Here is a 25,571-nt window from a genome sequence, read left to right on the forward strand (position 1 = left end):
CTGCTTTACCTGTACTCCCATTCATTCAGCTCCCTAGAGCAGCTGGAGCCAGGAAGCTCTAACCTACTTACTCTGTGTGCACATACAACCCACACCTTGTGACCATCAAAGAACAAAGTCTGCCTTGTTTTGTACCTTGACCAAAAGACCTTTCACAGAGAATACACTTAGTTTCTTTTTATTTCCATTTCAGATTTTCCAAACTTAGTTCTTCTGGTCACATCCAGTCTAAAGATCCTACCAAATTCACTGCTGATCTAATGAACAGTTGTGACTGATACCTTGATCCCATAATTAGTACACATTTGTGATGAGAATTAGTGCGTATAGTCCATAAAAGGAAGGTCATTTTTTCCCAAGAATAAAAAACTGATGTGCAGTTTAAAATGGTTTTTCTTTAGGTAAATACTTTGAGTGCCCTTTATTGTCTCTGTTCTTGTATAAATTTGAAATAGAACCAGTAACTTTTGTAACTTCAGAAAAATACTGATTATACATGAGGAGAAAGAGTTTTCAATGGAAATTTAGTGTGCATTGCAGAGAAGACATCACTTTGTTGTTTTTAAATGTTTTAATGTTTGCAGTTGGGGTGTGAATTAATTGCTTTGTGATTTATTTTATATAAGGCAATTCCTGTGGGAATTGGAGGCTTTTTGTTTCTAATACTGGCTCCAGGGGAGTTTCCTACCTGATAGACATTTGGAGCACAACTAGTTTATACTTTTGTATTGAGGGCTTCTTTCTATGAAAGACACACAAAGGCACAGCCTTCCTATTTAGTGTTTCTGATCAGTATTTAACTGCAGGAGTGTGCTCTTCTTATTATGCATGTTGAGGCTCCTTCTCTGGCACCTAGCCTCTATTTCTGCTTGTTCTGGTAGTTAACTATTTTATAGCATTGAGTTTCCAGGTGCTACTGTATCTGCCACTTTTAGTCCCTTCCATATATCTCTAATTGTCTTACATCTTTACTATTTTAGTTCTTTCCCCGTTGTACCAGATAACAATGGAGTTAAGTGGGCTTATACTAGCCTTTGAATCAGTAGCCATTTAATTCAGGCTGGAAGTGTTTTTTCTACAAAGGAAACCTAAACATAATTTAAATATTTTAGAGAAATTGTCCAGAACAAATACTAAACACCTTGTGATGGAAGTATTTCTGATGTGTGTGTGTGTGTGTGTGTGTGTATATATATATATGTTATATTTATATATATAAAGTATATAAACATACAAAGTATGTATTTATATAAACATATTTCATATATATACTGATATATATGTAATACTTTTTTCTACACTAGTAGCAAAAAGATAAAATCTTTATTAAGAAGATTTGTAGTTGAATGAAAGTCTTGTGAAATCATTTATTATTTATGATTTTTAAAATAGCAAATAAGTTTATGGGGCTATTAGGACATAGAATAGCCTTGATAGAAAAAGGAGACTTTGTTTATGAGGTCAAATTCTCTTACAGTACAATGAAATTCAAGAAACTATATAAATTCTTCTTTGCCTGAAATAGATCACTGTGAGAGACTTACAGTTTGTTTGTTTTTTGGGTTAGGTAGATAGTTTTCTTATAAAGATATTTGCGTTTTTTTGGTTGTTTTTTTTCTACTGTTATTTTAATGTAGTGAGCTCATTTCTTTAAGGTGTATTTCATTTTTTCTCATTATTTATATGATGTTTTATATTTTCAAACAATTCTGCAGAAGCACCAAATGTTTCAAACCTAGTCTTACAAATGAAGTAAAAAAAAATTTTAAATTAGTGTTTATTTTGCAGTTGAAGGAAAGCTTCAGAAAATAGTTGCTTGTGGTTCCTGAATTTATCTTAATTTATTGGTAAAATAAGTTTTTACTTCCTTGACTAACAGTTGTTTACTTAACGTAATTGATTCTTTCATCAAATATTTTTGAAAAAGAACATTGAGTGAGATTGAAGGTATTGTCACTGATTTCAAGTCATGGTTAATTCTTGAGATCTGTCCGTGTCTCATAATGTTTTTGGTTATGATGGCTGGTTCAAATCTGTGCTTAAGCTCTAGGGAGGAAGCAGAACAAAGCAAAATGATTTATAACTTGACGTATACCACACTCCTCACAAGTCGAGGACAGTGAAAGGATTCATAAGAAATTTGAAAATACACAGATTGAATATCTCTAATCTGAAAATTTGAAATCCAAAATGCTCCAAAATTTGAAACATTCTGAGCGCCAACAAGACCCTCAAAGGAAATGCTTGTTGGGGCATTTCAGATTTTGGATGTTTGGATTAGGGTTGCCCAACAAGTAAGGAAAATGCAAATATTCCAACATTCCCCCCAAAATCTGAAATCCAGTCACTTCTGGTTCTCAGCATTTTGGGTAAGGGTTATTCAATCTGTACCTTAGTTACTCTCTATTCTTTTTCATTTGCATACCTCAAGACTGCTGATGAGTTTGAGTTTGAAGAAATTATTAATGAAATAATTGGGACAGCTTTTTCAGACAAGTCAATCTATTCTTTAGAAACTTCGCTATTTAGTCTACTGTACAACTCAGAAATTATCTTAAGACAAAATCTAATATTAGTATCAAAGAGATTTTGGGTTTTGTTATAGTATTGCTATTAACTTGTAAGTTGTGTAGCAGTCTTTTTTTGGCTTTTACTTTTCTCCTTTAAATAAGGGAATTAGGCTTGACCACAGATGATCATTGAGACTTCTTTTGGCTCTAAAGTTTTCTGAATTCTGTGGTTAGAAGTGGGGACTGTCTGTGGGCAGAAATCCTTGGTCTCAGGTCTGGCTTTCAAAAGAAAAGTTGAATTTAAGAGAAAGGTTGTTAAGTTGAAAGACTACGATAGATAGTAAAGGAAGATTTATTTCTTGGAGTCTTGAGAAGAGAAGATTCAATAAGAGTAAATGCAGGTAGTGTTTTGTCATCAAAGCCCCAGTGTATGACCCTGAGACATTATGCTATATAGGAATAAAGATTATTTCTCAATAGGCGAAATTATGAAAATGCAAAACTCTTCAGCTACTCATTTATATATCAATATTTTGGGTCAAATGCTTTTATGATTTATTCTTAGTAGGTTAATTTTCAGACATTATAGTTTCAAGTTTGGGCATTATCTTGTTATTCCTTAAATACAGACTGTAAAAATTATGTATTCCCTGTTTAAAAAAAAATAGATATGTGATGTATAGTCATGGTGACAGGTACATGATCTATAGTGAACTGGGATATATGCAGTTTTTTTGAATAACATTTCTAAGGCTAGGAATTATTTAATGATAGTTCCTAATAGTAGACACCCGTTGCATTGTATTTCTCATAATCTCCTGTGTCTATTGGCACCTTCCCCACAATCCACTGGGATAGTTAGTATTTTTTTCTGTAGTTGTCATTATTGCTTAGTGGGATTAGAGCACATCTTCACAGGATCCATAGTTAACAGTCCCTCTACTTATCAAGTTTGGTTTTCATTATCCTTGTCAGTTTTTTAGGCTTGTAGCAACAGATCATGACTAGTAATAAAAGATATTTATTGAGCACATCATGTTCGACATTGAAGAGTTATAGTTTACTTCTTTCTTTTCCTATATTATAGGTAGTTTTATAGTAATCTGTAATCCTAAAGTCAAGTTGCAAGTGCCCCATCATCAAGGGCTTCTCTTTCCTCTCTTTTTATGTTGTTGTGTGAGGGGGATTCTTATCTAGGTAAATGGAATTATTTAATTTTTCTAATATTGTGCTGTTTACTTTTTCCTAATGACCATTAGATTAACAAAGTTGATACAGTAATTACTTTTGGTAGAACATTCAAAATGCTACCACCTTAGGGAATAAATCATTAAGTGATCTGTATTTTATTCCCCATATTTCTTTTTTTTTCAGATGGAGTCTCACTCTGTCACCAGGCTGGCTGGAGTACAGTGGCACGACCTCGGCTAACTTCAACCTCTGCCTCCTGGGTTCAAGCGATTCTCTTGCCTCAGCCTTCTGAGTAGCTGGGGTTACAGGCACGTGCCATTACGCCCGGCTAATTTTGTATTTTTCATAGAGATGGGGTTTCACCATGTTGGTCAAGCTGGTCTCGATCTCCTGACCTCAGATGATCCACCTGTCTTGGGCTCCCAAAGTGCTGGGATTATAGGCGTGAGTCACCACGCCTGCCGGGCTTCTTGTAGAGGGTCGTTTAATTATTTTTTTGAGCTAGGGTCTTGCTCTGTTGCCCAGGCTGGAGTGCAGTTGCGCAGTCATGGCTCACTACAACCTCAACCTCCTAGGCTCAATTGATCCACCTGCCTCAGCCTCTCAAGTATTTTAGTTTTCTATTTAAGGAAGGAAATCTTGCTATTACTTTTCTTTGTACCTGTGTTTATATAACTTAATTCATAAAACACGGGCTTAGCAACAAATAGAGATTAGATCTGTGTCATAGGAAAATGACAAATTATTGCCTATCTTGGACCTGCGTGGTGCCTTGCATTCACAAGAAACCATAGATGCTAAATCCACAAATACCTTTATCTTATGGCATGGCACTAAAGACTTAAAGGAAAGCACTTGATGAAAGATAATAGAAAATGTTCATGGTTGCAAAATCAGATATTTTATAGTCGTTCCGTTTGAGTACTTCATGTGTAACAAAAACTTACCTGCAAAAATAGTTTATAAAAGGATGAAAACTGCAGAGAAAGCCTTTTTATGACACAGAAGGGAGCGTAAAAGAAGAAAAAATTGTTCTATACTAAGTTTTACAATAATTGCTATACTAAGTGTTATGTAATATTTTTAGTTTATTCAGGACACCATTCAAAATTCATTGACCTCAGGCGTAGAACTTTGTATTCAAAGTCTGTATAAGTCATACATGTACTCTTGCAAACTTTTCTCAGAATTTTATAGTGAAAATTTGGATGGCATGTTGAGGAGTTTATATTGCTAGTGGTAGGCAGGGTGTGGCTATAGTGCTAATGCTTTGGTTAAAGAGGGTGGGTTGAACACGTGCCTCAGCCTCTACTCTCTCTTGCAACACCACCAGAATGACACCAAAGACATTTTTAAACAGCTTAAATCCCACATGACGAAGTGAATAAGAGGGGAGTGTAACAGCAACAAAACTTTATAATCTGGGAAAAGGGTAGATTATGTAGTAACTGAATACTAAGATGCCATTGCCTGAGGCAGGAAGCACCACATTTATATTTTAGAACCTTTAAAAAGTTCAGTCATTATAACACTAGCTACTTCTGGGAGGTGGCGCTTTAGAAAAGGATTGGCTGAAAGTTCCTTCCCTAATGCAGCACAGCTGGACAGTTACCCCAGCCTTGCTCTGGGAAAAGACATGCTCCTGGGGGCACATGAAGACTTTCAGGTATGGTGGCAACATTTGTGTTAGGGAATAAATTATCTTCCTTCTCCCATTTTACAAAATGAAGGTATATCTTTCATCTAACCTTTATCTTGCTAATCTGGAGTTGTAAAAAGGTCTGGAAGTCCCACTTTAAAAAAAGAAAAAAGAAGGCAGGGAGAGGCCTCTAAATAGTTTTGTGGTAGTGTAAAAGTGACTGGATATAATTAGATGATATTCTTTTGTAAGTCAGGTGGTTTCTATTTGTTTTCAACAAAAATGAAAGAGGATTTGAGTTGTGTTTAATAATGCCAGATTATTAAAGATAATTTTTTATAATAGATCACTGTGTGATATGTGGCACATAACTAAGGACACTTACATTGCTATAACGAAGGGTTTTCTGGTTCCTTCTTATTTGAACAAGGTTCTTAAGCACTTATATCTATAAAAATAAAAAAATAGGAATAGGATTAATGCTGAACTTTGTCTCATTCTGGTAGTAAGTAATTCATGAACTCATAAACCAATTAAAAAATGATACACTCCAGGCCAGGCATGGTGGCTCCCATCTGTAATTCCAGCACTTTGGGAGGCCAAGGTGGGCAGATCACCCGAGGTCAGGAGTTCAAGATGAGCCTAGACAACATGGTGAAACTCCGTCTGTACAAAAAAAAATACAAAAATTAGCCGGGCGTGATGGCGGGTTCCTGTAATTCCAGCTACTCAGGAGGCTGAGGTGGGAGAATCGCTTCAACCCGGGAGGTGGAGGTTGCAGTGAACCGAGATTGCACCATTGCACTCCAGCCTGGGTGACAGAGACTCCATCTCAAAAAAAAAAAAAAAAAAAGATAAGCTCCATCTATTTCATTAACAGTTGTATTTAAAATAATATTTGGTTTTATTTTGCTTAGTAATTAGTTTTCCCGATATATGTGTTTTGATTTGTTGTATACTAATATAATAATTATAATAATTCCAAATTTCTTTTGGATCAATACTTAGAACATTAGGATCACAAGATATTTTTAGAATTTATATACAAATATATTCTTGTAGAGAAAAATGATTGGATAATCAGTAAACTTCCATGCATAAAAATATTACATCAGGATAACATTCTGTGGAATAAATATCATAGAAATATTAGTGCAAGGAGAAGAAGGAACAGTGTAAAACTGTGTTAAGGAATAGTTTGTTCAGTGGATGGTAACAGTTATCACATTGATTATAGTTTCTAGAGTCCATTTGATACATATAAAAGAAGGATGTAATAGTTTTGTTTTTCTTTAAGTCAATGTTATTTATTAACTGCAAAGGGAAAAATGGTAAATTTACACAGAGAAACCTGGCAGGTACCATGTTAACTAACAGATTATGGTTAACATCACTAGTAATAAGACATATCAGCATCATGTATCCCATGATATATGATGTACTGAGAAGGACACAGTATCATTCTGTAGCATTTTTGCCCAAAATTTATGATCTCAGTTCATTCATGAGAAAACATTAGACAAAGCCAAATTAGGAGAGTTATTCTATAAAGTAACTGACAATCAGCCATAGTGTCAAGGTTATGAGTGACAAGGGGAGATGGAGGAATTATCAAAGACCAGAGTTTAGGGATATATTAAACTAAATGCAGGAAGGAATTCTGGATTGGATTCTGAAACAGAAAAGAACATTAGTGGAATGATGTGTGAAATTTGAATAAAGTCTGTAGTTTAGCTAACAGTATTATAGCAATGTTAATTTCCTGGTTTTGATAATAGTATTTTGGCTATGTAGGATGTTAACATTAGGGTGAAGGGTATATGGGAGCTCTTTGTAATGTTTTTGTGACTTTTCTATAAGTCTACAATTGTTTTTAAAATAGTTTTTTAAAAGTCAACAATATGTCAGAAATAACATCTTCTGTAATTATTGATTGAAACTTAGATGAAAATTTTTAGATATCACAAGGATGTGTGAATATATGGTATTTCAAAATTATTTTATGGCTACATGAGCAAAAATGTCTCCTTTGAGGAGTTTGACCAGGCCAAAAGAAAAAAGAAACTAAAAATACCAATATAAATGGTTCCCCTAGGAAAGGCTCCAGCCATATCATCCTGCTGTGAGGTCCATTGCCAGCAAGCCCCACCATACACACAGAGCTTCTAATTAGCTTTTTAATATCTCATTCTTAATTATGAACAGATAGTCATAGGTAAGGAAGGCCACTGATGTGAAAAATGGTGATTAAAGCAAAAGAGAGTAAAAGAGATTTGGAGGAGAAGACAATGCAAAAAATGTGGCCCTTACAATTTTTGGAAAAGTTAGTCATTGCATTTATGAAATAAGAACAAGAATGTTCACAGAGCTCTTAGAAACTAAAACAAATCCAATAGAGTTGGAGGAGGTTGATCAGAAAGGAGTGCAGAAACAACAAAAAACAAACCTAAATTATGGTAAATAGGAAGAGATGATAAAATTAGAGGGATTATTTAAATAATACATGTTTCAGGAGGAGAGAACAAATTGGAGGAGAAAAAATCACCAATAAAATAATTCACTAACATTTCTCAGAACTGTAGAACACACATTTCCAGATTAAAAGGGCCCATTGAGCATCCATCACAATGAATTAAGATACACTCATACCAAGATTATTGTGAAATTTCAGAGCATCTGGAATAGAGAAAAGATTTTGAAAGCCTCCATAAAGTGAGAGAATGATTTAGACAAAAGATCAAGAATCAAAACGTTACTAGAGTTCTCAACAGCAACATGAATACTAGAAGTGGAATAATGCCTTTAAGATACCAAGGGTAAAGTGATTTCCAGTGTGTTCTGTGCCCCGTCAAATTAATAAAGAGTGAGAGTGAAAGAAGGAAATTTCTAGACTGTCAGTCTTAAAACAATTTACCTTTTATATACCCCTTTTCTGGAAGTGAGTAGAGTTTGTGCTCTCCTAAGATAAAGAAAATCAAGAAGGAAAGATGGGATCGGGAAACTAAGAGAGAAAAGAAAGGAGATCCAACATCACAGCTATGTCAGTTGTGGAGCTGCTCTTTGTTAAAACCACTAGCTTTATGTGGCTGTTGAAGTTAAATTTTAAAATTCAGTTTCTCAGTCATGCTGGCCACATTTTAAGAGCTCAATGGCCACATGTGACTAGTGGCTACTGCATTGGACAGAGTAGATACAGAACTTTTCCATCATTGCGGAATGATCTTTTGGACATTTCTTTTTCTAAAGATTGACTGATCTAGATTGGAGCAGATCACAAAGCTCTGGGACGTTGATTTAAGAAGATAGAGTTCATAGAATACCTGATGTATTTGAACTTATTGGGATAAGATTTACATAGTTACTGGAGACTTTGGAGGATAAGAGAGATAGTAATAAATATTATTAAGGGAAATCAAAAAGTATAAGAATAAAGATAAAAATAAACATTCATGGTATACTATATGGCTCAGTTGTCAAAAGCATTTATATAGTCATAATGTAAATACTGAAAATTGATCTAACAAATCACAAATTACTATTTAGGGGTGTTGGGGTTTTTTGTATGGGAAGTGTGTTTATGTTGGAGTTGAGATTGGGGTGTGTGAATGTATTTAAGAGCTAAATTCTCACCTTCCAAGTTCTAGCTATCTATGCCTAAAATGGAAAAATCAAGAAATAGAAATCAAGAGGTATAGTAAGTTACTTAGAGAAGTAGAAGTAAATACCGAAAATATCAGCTAAATGACTTCAAAATGGTTGCTTTTGGGGTGTAGAAAGTGTGTGTGTGTGTGTGTGTGTGTGTATGTGTGTGTATCAGGAAAGTGGTCACAGAGCTGCTTTTTTTTTTTTCTTAAGTCTTATACGACTATTGTATTCTAAACAATGTTATGGATGACTTTGATTAAAAACAAGAAGTATACATTTAAAAAAATGAGGCCATGTCCAAAGTATAATCACTATCTACCACAAAACTAGCTGAACTTTATAAATCCTTCTCAGCCTGGAATGATCAGGACTATCTGTTAAAGGGCTATGCTAATTAGAAGATTAATGAAAAAGTCTCATACAGTTACTAAAATAATACAAAACAAATCACTGGTTAATTCAGTGGAAGTTTTGTGACTTTTGGCCTATATCAAGAAGTATATAAAGATGCAAATTTGTGTAAATAGCATACCGTATTTTAGTGTAGATAAGCTCAGAGAACACAATTGAGGTCACTATCATTAGTCACTATATATATATTTTTTTTGACACCCAAGACCATCCTTTATTGTAGTATTAGTTCATAGTAACTGCATGAAAAAACATTTCAGGAGGAATTTACAATTTCCAGCTTAAAGAACTTGCCCACCAACATAACCAATTTATGAAAGTCAATTCATTAAAAGGTATAGAACCTCTTGTTGGGCATGATGGCAAGGGACAAAGCTACAACTTGGCCTGTGCCTTTGGAAGCTGAGGCAGGAGGACCATCTGAGCCCAGGAGCCTGAGACCAGCCTGGGCAACATAGAGAATCCGTCTTAACAAAAAAAAAAATTTTAGCCAGGTGTGCTGTGAGCTATAGTCCCAGCTACAAGGTGGGAGGATTGCTTAGGCCTGGGTGATTGAGGATGCAATGAGCTGTGATTGTGCCACCACACTCCAGCCTGGGCAATACAGCAAGACTGTCTCAAAAAAAAAAAAAAAAAAAAAAAACCAAAAAAACTCAAGAATGTAATGAATGATACCCAATGTGCCTTTTCTAGAAAAAGTTGCCAAATATATCTCTTGGATCTGCTGAGCATGTCCTCTGATACATAAGGCAAGCATGTTTCTACACCCAGTGTTGATGCCGGTTAGTTTTCAGAATCCAAACTGATGGCAGCTACTGGTCCTTGGGACTGACATCCTCTGGGAATATAACCTTCTCTTGGGCTGAGATGCTGCTGCCAGCTCTAAAACAGCACTCTGTTCTCAAAACCTCATGGCAGGCTCCTGTCTCCAATACTCAGCTGCCAAACATGATGCTGATTCTTCACGAATTTGCAACCTCGTGGCTACCCCATCTTCAGCACTCTGCAGTGGGTACGCAATCTCCATAACAACGGGAATGAAAAAAAGCCATTAGTCACTATTTTTGAAGTACTCATTGTTATTTGGCTTCAACTGTCAATTGCCTTGATCCAATTTGAAGACTTAATATTTTGGGGAAGAACAATCTAGTCAACAACTACTATAAATCAGTTTAGCCCACTACTGAAGGGATTTATGACCGATACCAGGAAGTGTATTTCTGATTTTTGTAATCTTCATTTGAGGTGATTTGTAATGGAAGCATTTTTTCTTGTCCACATTTACTCGTCAGCTTTCCTTGTGGCTTCCAGACCTTTTACTAGGGGCTATGTCCATGATCTTCCCTACTTTTTTGGACAGATTACTCACTTCCTGTTCACTAAAATTCAGATTTCTGGGCCTTTTAAGGTTATTTTAAGGAATAACAAACATTGTGAGGTAAAATTATAAGGATTGATAGTATAGCTAAAAGTGAAACCCAGCTGAATTTTTTGTTGGGAGAGTGTGATTATATTTTAAGGACTTGAGTCTGTCTAGGTGTGATTCTTGTCTTTGGGAAATGTGCAAAGGCATGTGAGAGTCCTGTACTACTCTGTGGCTACCTGAAATGTATCATTGGGAAACGAGATGGCTGCTTTGTTGAGGTGAAGTTCTAGCTATCTGAAAAACCACTTGCTTGCCAATAAGGGTTCTGTTTATTCGAGAGATAGAGTTGACTTCAGTGGAAACACAAAGATGATTTGTCATGGGTTCAGTTCTGAAAGCACCAAAAATCTAGTGGATGAGACAGAAAACCCACAACATCATAGTCGATAAGCTGTATTATTAGATAATCAAAATTCAGTTTTGTAAGTAATATATTTGAGGTATCAACAATAGCAGTCTTTGAAAGTGAGTAGTTAATTTTGCCTGGAGGGAGGTGTGACTGGGAAAGTGATATTTAAAAGTAGTTTTGAAGGGTAAGTAGTTTGTCAGTAAGAGAAGGGGGAAGGGAAAGAACATTCTTGGTAAACATGAATGGAATATAAATATATGCAGAAGGCAGAGAGTCATGAAAGTTTAGGGCATATTTGGAACTACATCCTGAGTAAGGTGGTGGGACTAACAAGTAGGAGAAGTGAAGATGGAGGTCCCATTGCAAAGGATCTTAAGTGTCCTACTAAGAAGTGTGGCATTTTATTGGCCAGGAAGCTATCAAATAATTTTATGTAGAAGTAACATGATTAAATATTTTAGGGACATACTGTTGGGAGCACTTGGAAAATTGTATTTTAAAGTCAGGGAAGTCAATTAAAAGAGCTGTTTTAGTAGTTCAGGTGAATGAAGGACCAGAACTAGGAAAGCACCAGTAGGAGTGGAGAAGGGAACATCTGAGGGAGAGTTTCAGGTGGACAGAGTGTGGTAACTCCATAGTGTGTAGGAGGGGAGTGGAGGAACTAGTGATGAATCTGAATGGCTTTGGCTTGGGTGCTTAGGTATTGGTGGGAGGCTGTTAATTAAGATTGGGAATAGAAGAAGAGGAGTAGTTTGATAATACTTTAGTTCAATTTTGACATGGGCATATGTGTCCCTAAGGCATATATAAGTAGACATAACATAGAAATGTAAGTTGGAGCACATGGAAGAGGTATGGATATTTATGTGGGCCCCAGAATACTTAAAGTAATTTTACAGCGTGGATGAGATCAGTCAAAACTGTTGTATAAAGTGAGTGTATTTGTGAATATTGGTATGAGGAAATGACACTGAAAACAGCCTAAAGTAACCAAACATTACTGGAGGGAGTATCCTGGCAAAAGGTAGTGTCTCCTGAGATGTGACCACTGATGACCTGAGAGTTAACAAGGAAATGTTGATCTGCTGAGAGATAAGAGGAAAGTTAGCTGAGGCTGCTAGCTGTCCATACAATATTTGTGGTTCATTTTCTATATTCTAGTCATTGGCCAGAGCTGCCCAGTCAGGGATTCTATTTTCCAGTCACTGTTACAACTACATGGGGCTGTGTGACTAGTTCTCTACAAAATAATGAAAAAGATGATGCCTGTGACTTTGTGTCAAAGTGATTAAGATGCATTCCTTTTCCTCATCTATACAGAGGACTTTGAAGATGTAAGGGATGAGGAAGCCACAGGATAAAAGGAACTTGGTGGCCCTGGTGGACCACACTTCCCAGTATTTACATCCTTGTGTAGCCTGTTTGAATCTGGGCTGGCCCTATAACTTGCTTTAACCAGGAGAATGCATAACACTGTGCTCAGCCTTAAGAAGGCTGGCAGGTTCCACTTTGGCACTCTTAGAAGCTAGTCACCATGTAAGAAATACAACGACCTGGAGACTACTCTGAGGTGAAGAGACCCCAGCAGCTCCATTGAAGAGAACTGAGGCTCTGGCTGACAAGCCCAGCTGTTTCTTCCACCTGCAGCCGCTACAGACTGTCCCACTGTAGGAGTGAGGCCATTGGATCTTCTGCCATCCCAGTGCCCTAGCTGATGCCCTATGAGAGTTGTGATAAATAGGAAATAAATTTTAGTTCTAAGCCAGTATGTTTTGGGCTGGTTTTTAGGCAGCAGTAGGTAACTGAAGCAGTTCCTGCATGATTGTGAGGAGGAAACCATCCACTTCCCAGGAACGTGTAACTGTTAATTTGAGCAAAAAAGGAACTTTTATTATGTTAAACATTCCAGGTTTGGTTTGTTACGGCAGCTAGCATTGCCTTAACTAATTTATAGAGCATGAAGACTGTAATGAGAATACCTAGTGGTATATGACAGGTTCGCTCATCTGAGGATAATCTGAATTTCTGAATAATCTGAATCTGATAATCTGAATCTGAAATTCACTTTATGTATGTCTTCAATGGAGACAGTCACACACTGATGGCTTCATGAGGTGTTAAGTTTTAAGGGGAGAGAAGGCATATTCCTGGGTGGACAAAGAATGAATGGTGATTCTATGAGAAGAAGCAGCTGCTCAGTTGTGGCAGAATATCTGTTCTTGAATTCAATACATAGACCTGAATGGTGTCGCTGAAATTTATTCATTTATTAAAAAGTTGATCTTAAGTGCATATAGATAGGGAAAGGGAGGTGGGGGAAGTGTGAGAAAGAGCAAGAGGAAGAAATTGAGAGATAGTCATAGATATTTTGTAAGCTCTGTCCTCTTAGAACTTAGATTTTAGAAGGAGACATAGCAATGAATGGACAAGTAGATGATATGCTGTCAGATGATGTGAAGACAACCAAAGTAAATTAAAAGAATAGAACGTGTGGGACAGCAGGTACTATTTTAAACGGAATAGTTAGGGGAAGTCTGTCTGAATGAAGTGATGGAATAGTGAGATCAGGGAAGAAATTTTCAGGCAAAGAGCTGAAAATGCAGAAGCCCTGAGGCAGAAACAAGTTTGGGATACTTCAGAAATAGTAAGAGCAGTGTGGCCAGAGTATAGTGATTGATATGGATTAGGAGAGAGGCAGGGACTGTATCCTGAAAGGTTTTTTAGGCCAAAGAAAGAATTTGAATTTTTTTCTGGAGGTTATGGGAAACTATTGAAGGGTTTTGGGTATAGGAGTAACATCTGGTTTGTCTTTTAAAAAGGCAAATCTGGCTGCTCTGTGGGAAACTGGGTGCAGGGGTTCTGGGTGCTGCAGAGATGGCAGGGTTGAGTTCAGCTAGCTAAGAGGCTGTTGTAGAAGCCCTGGTGAGAGGTGACAGTAGCTTAGACAAGGGAGATGGGGTAGAGGTGGTAAGAAGTGATCATGTTTGAGATTAGTTATGAAGTGATTCCTGCAGGATTTCTGATGGATTGTACGTGGGCTGTGAAGGAAGAGTCAAACATGAGTTCCTAGAGTGGGCGAGTAGGGGCGAGGTTTACTAAAAAATTGGTAAACTAGGTAGAGTAGGTTTTGGGGCTGTCTGCAAAATCTGATTATAAATGGTTTATTGGAGTCACTTGTAAGCTGATATTTTGTTTTTACATTTTTAACAACTACCTGAGATATTCATATACCATACAATTCACCCATTTAAAATATACAATTCAGGCTGGGTGCGGTGGCTAATGCCTGTAATCCCAGCACTTTGGGAGGCTGAGGTGGGTGGATCACCTGAGGTTAGGAGTTTGAGGCCAGCCTGGCCAACACAGTGAAACCCCATCTCTACTAAAAATACAAAAAATTAACTGTGTGTGGTGCTGCATACCTGTAATCCCAGCTACTAGGGAGGCTGAGGCATGAGAATTGCTTGAACCCAGGAGGTGGAGGTTGCATTGAGCCAAGACGGCCCAGTGCACTCCAGCCTGGGCAACAGAATGAGACTCTGCCTCAAAAAAAAAAAAAAAAGGATACAATTCAGTTTTTAAAAATACATTCACAGAATTATGAAACCATTACCACAGCTAATTTTAGATAATTTTCATCCCTCCGCTAAAGAAACTCTGTTCATTAGCAGTCTCTCCCCATTTCCTCCTCACTCCTAGGCCCCAGCCCTCAACAAACACTAATCTATTTTATATGAATAATATGTGACTTTTTGTGTCTGGCGTCTTTTGTTTAGCATAACATTTTTAAGTTTTATTCATATTGTAGCATGTATCAGCACCTCATTCCTTTTTATGACCAAATAGTATTACCTTGTATAGATACACCAGTTTTGTTATCAGTTGATAAATAACAGTTTGGGGTTGTTTCTGTTTTTTGTCATTGTTGCTATTTTGAACAATGCTGATATGAACAATTGTATACAAGTTGTTGTTTGGACATGTCTTCAAGTCTCCTGGAGTGTGTATGTAGTTGTGGAATTGCTGGGTCATATGGTAACTCTGTTTCGCCTTTTGAGAAACTGCCAAACTGTCTTCCATAGAGACTGTACCATGTTACATTCCCACCAGCAATGTGTGAGGGTTGCAGTTTCTCCACATCTTAGCCAACACTTGCTATTTGTCATGTTGATTATAGTTCACCTAGCGGATACGAAGTAGCTGTGCCATTGTAATTTTGATTTGCATTTTCCTAGTGGCTAAGAATGTTGAGCATCTTTTTGCGTGCTTATTGGCCATTTGTGTATCTTCTTTGAATAGAAATATTTCAAATAATTTGCCTTTTTTTTTTTCCTTTGAGACGAGTTTTGCTCTGTCACCCAGGCTGGAGTGCAGTGGTGCAATCTCAGCTCACTGCAACCTCTGCCTCCTGGGTTCAAGTGATTCTCCTGCCTCAGCCTCTTGAGTAGCTGGGGTTATAGGTGTGTGCCACCACGCCCAGCTAATTTTTGTATTTTTAGTGGAGACGGGTTTTGCCATGTTGGCCAGGCTGGTCTTGAACTCCTGACCACAGGTGATCCGCCCACCTTGGCCTCCCAAAGTGTTGAGATTACAGGCGTGAGCCTCCGCACCTAGCCATCGTTTGCCATTTTTAATTGGGTTGTTTTAAAAACATTTTCCCCTGCCTTATTGTGATATAACTGACATACGAAAACCTGCCCATATTTAAAGTTTAAAATTGTGCTTTGACATATATATATATATATATATATAGCTATGAAACCGTCACCACAATCAAGATAATAAACATATCTGTAATCTTGTCTTTGCCCTTTTGTAATCTATTCCTCTCTCCCATTTGTTCCCGAGGAAACACTTTGCTGCCTATTAGTGTAGATGAGTTTGCTTTTTCTAGGATTTTATATAAATAAGGACATACAGTATATACTCTTTTTGGCAGTTGGGTGGAGGGGGCGGGGTCTGGATTCTTTCAGCACATTTTGAGATTCATCCGGTTATAATTCATAGACCATAGACTTAACTTTTTTACGGTGTAGAATTCAGTAACTTTTAGTATATTCATATATTTATACAGCTATCACCACTATCTAATTCCTGAACATTTTCATCACCTCAGAAAGAATCCCTGTACTAATTGGCAATCACTTCCCATTTCCTTTACCCCACAGTCCCTTGAAACCACTAATCTAGTTTCAGTCTGGGTTGTCTTTTTTTTCTTTTTGAGTTGTAAGAGCCCTTCATATGTGTTAGATACAAGACCCTTGTCAGATACATACTTTGGAAATGTTTTCTCCCATTCTGTGAGTTGTCTTACTTTCTTGATGATGTTCTTTGAAGCCCAGAAGTTTTTAATTTTGATGAGGTCTAATTTATCTACTTTTTCTTTTGTCACTTGTGCTTTTGGTGTTATATCTAAGAAGGCTCTGCCTAACCCAAGGTGACAAAGGCTTGCACCTATGTTTTCTTCTAAGAATTTGAGTAGTTTTAGATCTTATATTTAGGTTTAGAATCCATTTGCAGTTAAAATTTGTATATGATTCTAGGAAGGTACCTGACATCATTATTTTGCATTTGGATATCTAGTTGTACTAGCAGCATTCGTTAAATATATGATTTTCCCCCATAGAATTGTCTTGGCACCCTGTTGAAAATCGATTGACCATAAATACGACAGTTTATTTCTGGACCCTCAGTTCTATTTCTTCGATCTGTGTATGTGTTCCCATGCCAGTAACATACTGTCCTGATTACTCTAGCTTTGTAGTAAGTTGAAATTTGGAAGTGTGAATCAGTCTTGACAAGTTCTTTGTCAAGATTATTTTGGCTATTTGGGCTCCTTATTTTCCTGTGTGTTTGGGATGAACTTGACAATTTTTTGCAAAACAATTCGCTAGGATTTTGAGTCTGTAGGTTGTACTGGGAAATATGGACATCTTAGCATATTAAGTTTTTAGATCCATGAACATGAGATGTCTTTCCATTTATTTTAGGTGTTCTCTAATTTCTTTTAACAATGTTTGTAATCTCTATTTTACAAGTTTTGTATGTCTGTTGTTAAATTTATTTTTTTTTGATGGTATTATGAATGGTTTTCTTAATTCCATTTTTTGGATTGTTCATTGCTAATGTATGGAAATACAAATGATTTTTATATATTGATCTTGTATCCTGCAACCTTGCTGAACTTATTAGTTTTAATAGTTTTGTTTTTTAAGTGGATTCCTTAGGATTTTCTATATGTAAGATCATGTTACCTGCAAATAGAGACTGTTTTGCATTTAGCTTCCTGATCTTGAATGCCTTTTCTTTCTTTTTCTTGCCTAATTATTCTAGCTAGATCCTCTAGTACAGTGTCGAATGCAAGTGGTGAGAGTAAATATCCTTGTCTTTTTCCTGATCTTAGGAGGAAATATCCAGTGGTTCACCATTATCATGTTAATTGTGGTTTTTTTGTAGATGCCCTGTATTAGGTTGAGGAAGTTGAGTATTTTTATCATGAAAGGTTGGGTTTTGTCAAATGCTTTTCTCCAGCTATTGAGATGATCAAGTAGATTTTGTTTTATTTACATTCAGATGAGCTCTTTCATTCTTGATTTTGAAGTCTCATGCTTTATAGAGGTTAAAGATAGACATTAGTAGTCATCAGCATTTGGATAAATGGCAGAAGTCTTGGGGGGTGAATAACAATACTCAGAGCACATAGAAAAATGTGGAATTTTGAGGAATATAAACAATCTGACATGTGCAATGCTAAATTAAATGTAATCTGAGCTAGTAAATTTAATGAAAACTTTACCTAAGACAGCAGGTTATAGTTTTTGCTTTACTAGGTAAATCCACAGCTTTTGGTGGATCTTAAAAGTCCCTGATAATATGGAAAGTTTTTCTGCTCTTTATTTGATTGCATTTGTATGAGTCAGACCCTGGAGAGCAGAAGTATTAATACGTAAAGTGTAGGTGAAGGAAGAGAACCAGTATGATTTTCTGATTTTCTGAAAGGAACATGTACACGGCAAGTAAAAAGTAGAAGAAATTTAAATGTTGTGAACACACTGCTTGTTCCATAAACTGGCCATTTTAACACTAGTCTGAGATACTGGAATTTCCCTTTACTAGAAGGAATGTTTCTGTGAAAATAGAAAAAAAAAATCAATTTATGAGAAACTTTCTGCATTTCAGTAGTATTCTTTTGTAAGGAGCCTGAAGCATGTAATGAACAACCATAGATCCTCAGACTTTGTATTGAGAACTAGAACTAGACAGTGCTTTCTCTTCTCATTCATTTTTGCTTTGTACTTCAAACTTGACTACCACTACTTATAATGTGTGTTAATTTCATGATCACTGCTATTGTTACTCTGAAAACCCTTCAATTTGAAGCTTGTTGATGAGACTGTTACCGGAAAGGGGTCCAAGAGAGGGTTTTTGGGTCTTGCACAAGAAAGAATTCAGGGCAAGTCCATAAAGTGAAAGCAAGTTTATTAGGAAAGTAAAGGAATAAAAGAATGGCTACTTCACAGAGCAGCCCCAAGGACTGCTGGTTGCCCATTTTTATGATTATTTCTTGATGATATGCTAAACAAGGGGTGGATTATTCATGCCTCCCCTTTTCAGACCATATTGGGTAACTAACTTCCTGATGTTGCCATGGCATTTGTAAACTGTCACGGTGCTAATGGGAGTGTAGCAGTGAGGACAACCAGAGGTCACTCTCATTGCCATCTTGGTTTTGGTGGATTTTAGCTAGCTTCTTTACTGCAACCTGTTTTATCAGCAGGGTGTTTATGACCTGCATCTTGTGCCAACCTCCTGTCTCATCCTGTGACTTAGAATGCCTTAACTGTCTGGGAATGCAACCCAGTAGGTCTCAGCCTCATTTTACCCAGTTCCTATTTAAGATGGAGTTGTGCTAGTTCAGACGCCTCTGACAAGATTGTTAGATTTGTACAAGAAATCTAGACCCTTAGAAATAGCGTAACTAAATGTCAGCAATTAAGATCTAAGTATATTGGCTGGGTGCAGTGGCTCACGCTAGCACTTTGGGAGGCTGAGGTGGGGCAGATCACCTGAGGTCAGGAGTTCAAGACCAGCCTAGTCAACATGGTGAAACCCCTGTCTCTACTAAAAATATAAAAATTAGCCAGGTGTGGCGGGCGCCTGTAATCCCAGCTACTTGGGAGGCTGAGGCAGGAGAATTGCTTGAACTCAGGAGGTGGAGGTTGCAGTGAGCTGAAATCGTGCCATTGCCCTCCAGCCTCGGCAACAAGAGTGAAATTCCATCTCAAAGAAAAAGAAAAAAGAAAAAAAATAAAAATATCTAAGTATATTACCATATGCATTACCTATTCTAAATTTAAATTAGTCAGTAGTCTCCGAGATTGTTCCAGAAAGTTATGTAAGTAATCCAATTCAGTCATAAATAGTTCATATTACTTGGTTGAACTGAAAAAAGTTGTTATATTGATCAACTCATTAAATGATATGATTGGTAAGACAATTTGTGAGATGTTTGACATTTTGTTTCTTGTTTGAACTACATTATTGGAGTTATCCAAAATCATATGAATAATCTGAGAATAATAGATTATTTTATTTGAGGCAAAAATGATAGAATAATGACTGATAACTATGAATTCTAAAATTAACAGGAAGTATGACACACCACCACGTTCCCTCAACTTGTAAACTACTTTGATATATTAAAGGAGTTAATACAACTATTGGAATGGTCAAAACCCAGATATAGAGCAGGGTTCTTAAAAGACAAATCAGCATAGCTGTATAATAAGGAGAGAGATATATAGAAACTACAAATTTTTTCTCCTGTTTAACTTTAAACATACAAAATGTATTCAGCATTGTATCTACAGGAAATTTTATCCATGTCTAAGACAGATGTTTCCAATTCGCCCCAATTTATAGTCCTTAAAAATTTGGAGAACTAATTCACTTCTTTACTATCATCAAGTAGATAAAAATGAAATGGTACTCATTAGGAAAAATGTAGAGGGAAAATATGAATGTTTAAAAAAATACAGATCAGAGACATCCTCAAAGAAAAAAAAAGGATACTCAGGTACTAAGGTTGGAACGATAGTCTTCAAATACTCTTCAAATTTGAAATTTTAATAGTTGATGAGTTTTAGAGTTGCATGAGTCTATAGACAGTGATGGTATATATATAATACATATAGTGAAGTATATATTTTAGAATATGGTACTGAGCTATTTGTCCTATATTTGATGATACTACTAGCAAACATAAAATACATAGCTCCTTTCATTATCACATTATACATTGTAATGTCTAATAGTAGCTGAAAAACACTTTATATTATAACATTTATATATTTAACGTTTTTTGATATAGAAGAAAACTTTTTTTAGAAAGACTGTTAACTCATGTCACTAAATGTATGTATATTTTTTAATGTGAGAAATTATTGGGTTTCTGTTCTTATTACTGCAGGAAGCATATGTGCCTCTTTTCTTACCCAAAGTTACCAATTGCCAGTTCTTGATACAATGTTTCTAAGAAAGAAATACAGAGGTAAAGATTTTGGGCTTCACATGCTGGAGGACTTTGTTGATTCCTTTACAGAAGATGCGCTTGGCTTGCGGTATCCACTGTCTTCTCTCATGTACACAGGTAAATGGACTAAGTTAAAAAATAATAAACTTGTCTTTGTGTCACTTCTGACTTATTTCTTCAAAATACGGTAAATGTGTATATATCAGTATCACATAAATTTGGAACCTTAGGCTCTCTGGAACTTACTTTGGCAAATGTGCCCTTATGTATTTGTTTTCTCGGGGTTTGGCAGTCTTAAAAAACTATAAATGTAATTCATATACCATACAATTGCTGGGCACAGTGGCTCACACTTGTGATCCCAGCACTTTGGGAGGCTGAGGCGGGCGGATCACCTGAGGTCAGGAGTTCGAGACCGGCCTGGCCAACATGATGAAACTCTATCTTTACTAAAAATAAACAATTAACTGGGCGTGGTGGCATGTGCCTGTGATCCCAGCTACTTGGGAGGCTGAGGCAGGAGGATTGCTTGAATCCGGGAGGCAGAGGTTGCAGTGAGCCAAGATCATGCCACTGCATTCCAGCCTGGGTGACAGAGCAGGACTCCATCTAAAAAAAAAAATCCAAAACCAAACAAAACAACATATGCCATAATATTTGCCCTGTTAAAAGTGTACAATTCAGTGGTTTTTAGTATATTCATAGTTGTTCAATCATAGCCAGCAGTTCCAGAGCATTCTTATCACTCCAAAAAGAAACCCTGTACCAATTCACAGTCACCATCCATTTCCCCTTCATCCTGTAGCAACCACTAATCTGTTTTCTGTCTCTGTAGTTTTACTCATTCTGGACATTTTTCATGTAAATGGAATCATACAGCATGTGGCTTTTTGTGTCTGGCTTCTTTCACTTAGCATGTTTTTAAGGTTCATTCATGTTGTACATAAATTAGTACTTCATTTCTTTTTATGACTGCATAATATTCCATTGTATGGCTGTACCACAACTTGTTCTAAAGTGATTGCTGCATTTTACATTCCCATAAGCAATATTATATGAGGGTTACAATTTCTCCACATCTTCATCCTCACCAACATTTGTTATTATCTGTGTATTTTATTACAGCCCTCCACATCCTCACCAACATTTGTTATCTGTATATTTTATTACAGGCATCCTAGTGGATGTGCAGGGGCATCTCATAGTTTTGCTTTGCTTTAATGTTGAACATCTTTTCATGTGCTTAATGGTCATTTGTATATCTTCTTTGGAGAAATCTGTTCAGATCCTTTGACCATTTTGGGGGGGTTATTTGTTTATGGTAGCTTTTAAAATTAACAAAAAATGAATTTCAGACATACAAAAAGAAATAAAGAAGCTGGGAATGGTGGCATATGCCTGTTATCTCAGTTACTCCAAAGGCTGAGGTGGGAGGACTGCTTGAGTCCAGGAGTTTGAGACCAGTCTGGGCAACATAGTGAGACCTCACCTCAATTAAAAAAAAAAAAAAGTTTAAAAAGTAAGGCATTGGCTGGGCATGGTGGCTCACGCCTGTAATTGTAGCACTTTAGGAGCCCGAGGTGGGTGGATCGCTTGAGCTCAGGAATTCGAGACCAGCCTGGACAACATGGTAAAACCCCATCGCTACAAAAATTACAAAAAAAATTAGCTGGGTGTGGTGGCTTGTGCCTGTAGTCCCGGTTACTTGAGGGGCTGAAGTGGGAGAATTGCTTGAGCCCAGGAGGTGGAAGCTGCAGTGAGCCGAGATTGCACTACTGCACTTCAGCCTGGGTGACAAATTGAGAGCTTACCTCAAAAAAAAAAAAAAAGAAATAAAAATAAGATATCAAATACTCATGTACTATGTCAGCATGTACCATCCATGAGAAATGGCTTGTTGCCAATATGGTCGAAGCCTTCTATGTACTTCTACCCAATTAGACTCACTCCCCTTCCCTGGGATGAGTACTGTACCTAACTTGGCTTTATTTTTCTCATACATTTATTAGACTTGTAATACATACGTGTGTATTCTCAAACAATATGTCAGGTTGCTTTATATATTTAAAAACTATAAATACATACTGTATGAATTCTACAGTTTGCTTTCTTTACTCATCTTTATATTTGTGAGATTCATCCATATGGATTCGTATAGTTCCATTTATTGTCAATGCCGTATTCCATTTTATGGACATATCACTTGGTGATTTAAAACCATTAGTGGGTTTGTTTTTGCATTTGTGTAAAGGTATACAACTACTCAATGAAGTAAGATTTAATTCTGGATAGTAATTAACCTAGAAACTCTTATAAAGTATAATTTACTATTGATTTCAGTCTAACAGTTGACATTTATTTCCACTGAAAAAATATTTTTATTCCAAATCTTCTGCACCTTCTTTAATACCAAAAGCAATCCAGAAAACAGGAACCAAGTACAGAATTAGATGCCCATCTTGAATCATATTTTCTCTCTAAATCCATACATGAGAGTGGGATGGGCATTGTGTGTCCTTGGGTAGTCCTAAAATGCATTACCCCCTAATTACTGCTTTACTGAATTTGAGGAGAGATGCAAAGACATCCACTGCAGGCAGAATCCCTTAGCACTTACTCTCTTCTGTGATTCTAATGATAAATAAATTGAATACCAAATGATTTACAGATGATTATCAGCTAATTTCTATCTTCCTATAAAGCCTTAGCACTTTGGAAGGCCGAGGAGGGCAGATCACTTGAGGCCAAGAGTTCAAGACTAGCCTGGCCAACATGGTGAAATTCCATCTCCATTAAAAATGCGAAAATTAGCTGGGCATGGTGGCACATGTCTGTAATCCCAGCTACTCAGAAGGCTGAGTCACCAGATTTTGCTTGAGCCTGGGAGGCAGAATTTGTGGTGAGCCAAAATTGTGCCACTGCACTTCAACCTGCGTGACAGAGCGAGACTCTGTCTGAAGGAAAAAAAAAAAAAAAAAAAAAAATATCCAGGCCTAGTGGTGTGCGCCTGTAGTCCCAGTTACTCGAGAGGCTGAGGCAGGAGGATCACTTGAGTACAGGAGTTCAAGGCTGCAGTGAGCCACTGCACTCCAGACTCAGGGAAAGAGCCAGATCCTGTTTCAAAAAACAAACAAACAAACAAAAACAAATATCTGTTAAGTTATAATTTACATACAATAATATGTACTGGTTTTTTTTTTTTTTTTTTTTTTTGAGACGGAGTCTCGCTGTGTCACCCAGGCTCTGGAGTGCAGTGGCACAAACTCGGCTCACTGCAAGCTCTGCCTCCCGGGTTCACACCATTCTCCTGCCTCAGCCTCCCGAGTAGCTGGGACTACAGGTGCCCGCCACCACGCCTGGCTAATTTTTTTGTATTTTTAGTAGAGACAGGGTTTCACTGTGTTAGCCAGGATGGTCTCGATCTCCCGACCTCGTGATCCACCCGCCTCGGACTCCCAAAGTGGTAGGATTACAGGCGTGAGCCACTGCGCCCAGCCTACATGTACCGTACACAAAAGTGTACATTTTTGATGACTTCTGACAAACATATGGACCCTTGCTACTGTAGAGGCAACCTAGATAGATAATAACTTTGTTTCCAAAAGTTCCCGTTGTGCACCAGTCCCCCGGCTTCCTTCCCTTCCAAACTCTCACTCCAGGCAAGCACTGATGTGCTTTCTGTCAGTACCACTTAGATTTTTCTAGAGTTTCATGAAAAATGGAAATATATGGTATCTCTACTTCTATGTCTGGCATCTTATTTTTGAGGCTCATTGATGTTGCATGTCTCAGTACTTCATTCCTTTTTAAATTTTTTATTATTTTGCTGAGTATTCCTCCCTTTGATTATACCACAATTTATTTGCCTGTTGATAGACATTTGGGTTTTTTCCTTTCTTGGCTATTATGAATAAAGCTGCATGAAAATGTCTTTGTATGATGGACGTTTGTTTTCATTTCTTTGTAGCGAATACCTAAGAGTGTCATTACTGGGTTTTATGATTGTGTTTAACTTTGAGAAGTTGCAAAACTATTTGCTAAGTAGTTATGTCATTTCGCATTCCCGTTAGTATAAGTATGTGGAAGTTCTGGTTGCTCTGTGTACTCACCAACACTTGGTTTTGTCAATCTCTTTAATTTTAATCATTCCTAGTAGTAAGTGGAAAGCACTCATTATGTGGTTTCAATTTATGTTTTCCTGAAGACTAAAGATTTTTGAGTATCTCTTCATGTAATTACTGGATAATCATCTACCCTAAAAAAGGGTAGAACAAGTAAAGTGTTTGTTCACATCTTTTGCTTATGTTGTATTGAATTGCTTGCCTTCTTACTGAGTTATGAGTTATGTTTTTTTTTTGAGACGGAGTCTCGCTCTGTCACCCAGGCTGGAGTGCAGTGGCACAATCTCGGCTCACTGCAAGCTCCGCCTCCCATGTTCACGCCATTCTCCTGTCTCAGCCTCCCAAGCAGTTTGGACTACAGGTGCCTGCCACCACACCTGGCTAATTTTTTGTATTTTTTTTAGTAGAGATGGGGTTTCACTGTGTTAGCCAGGATGGTCTCGATCTCCTGACCTCGTGATCCGCCCACCTCGGCCTCCCAAAGTGCTGAGATTACAGGCGTGAGCCACCACACCCGGCCGAGTTATGAGTTCTTTATGTATCCTGGATATGAGTTGTTATATGTGTGTATTGTTAATTCTCTCTCATGGCCTTTTCATTTTCTTTAGTCCATGTGCATTTTTTGCAAGTAAGTTTTGAAATTATTTAGTTTACATCTCCCATCCTACTGTTTATTCTTTATTTGTCCCATTTGTTCTTTCTCCTTTTTTCTTTCCTTTTGGAAGTATTTATCAGTGTTCTATTTTA

At 37.0% G+C, this 25,571-nt stretch overlaps 1 protein-coding gene across 9 annotated transcripts in view; it reads left to right on the forward strand.

Annotated features, from left to right (window-relative positions):
- FAM169A (family with sequence similarity 169 member A) overlaps positions 1-25,571 on the forward strand; it is a 92,816-nt gene that overhangs the window by 36,248 nt on the left and 30,997 nt on the right. For all 9 annotated transcript variants that reach the window (XM_003810466.7, XM_034959945.3, XM_008962825.5 and 6 more), the window contains one exon: positions 20,641-20,820. In XM_003810466.7, the coding sequence (XP_003810514.2) occupies positions 20,641-20,820 (180 nt within the window). The remainder of the gene's footprint in view (positions 1-20,640; positions 20,821-25,571) is intronic.

The sequence above is a fragment of the Pan paniscus genome, chromosome 4, assembly GCF_029289425.2.
Source record: "Pan paniscus chromosome 4, NHGRI_mPanPan1-v2.0_pri, whole genome shotgun sequence".
In the NCBI taxonomy this organism is placed as follows: domain Eukaryota; kingdom Metazoa; phylum Chordata; class Mammalia; order Primates; family Hominidae; genus Pan; species Pan paniscus.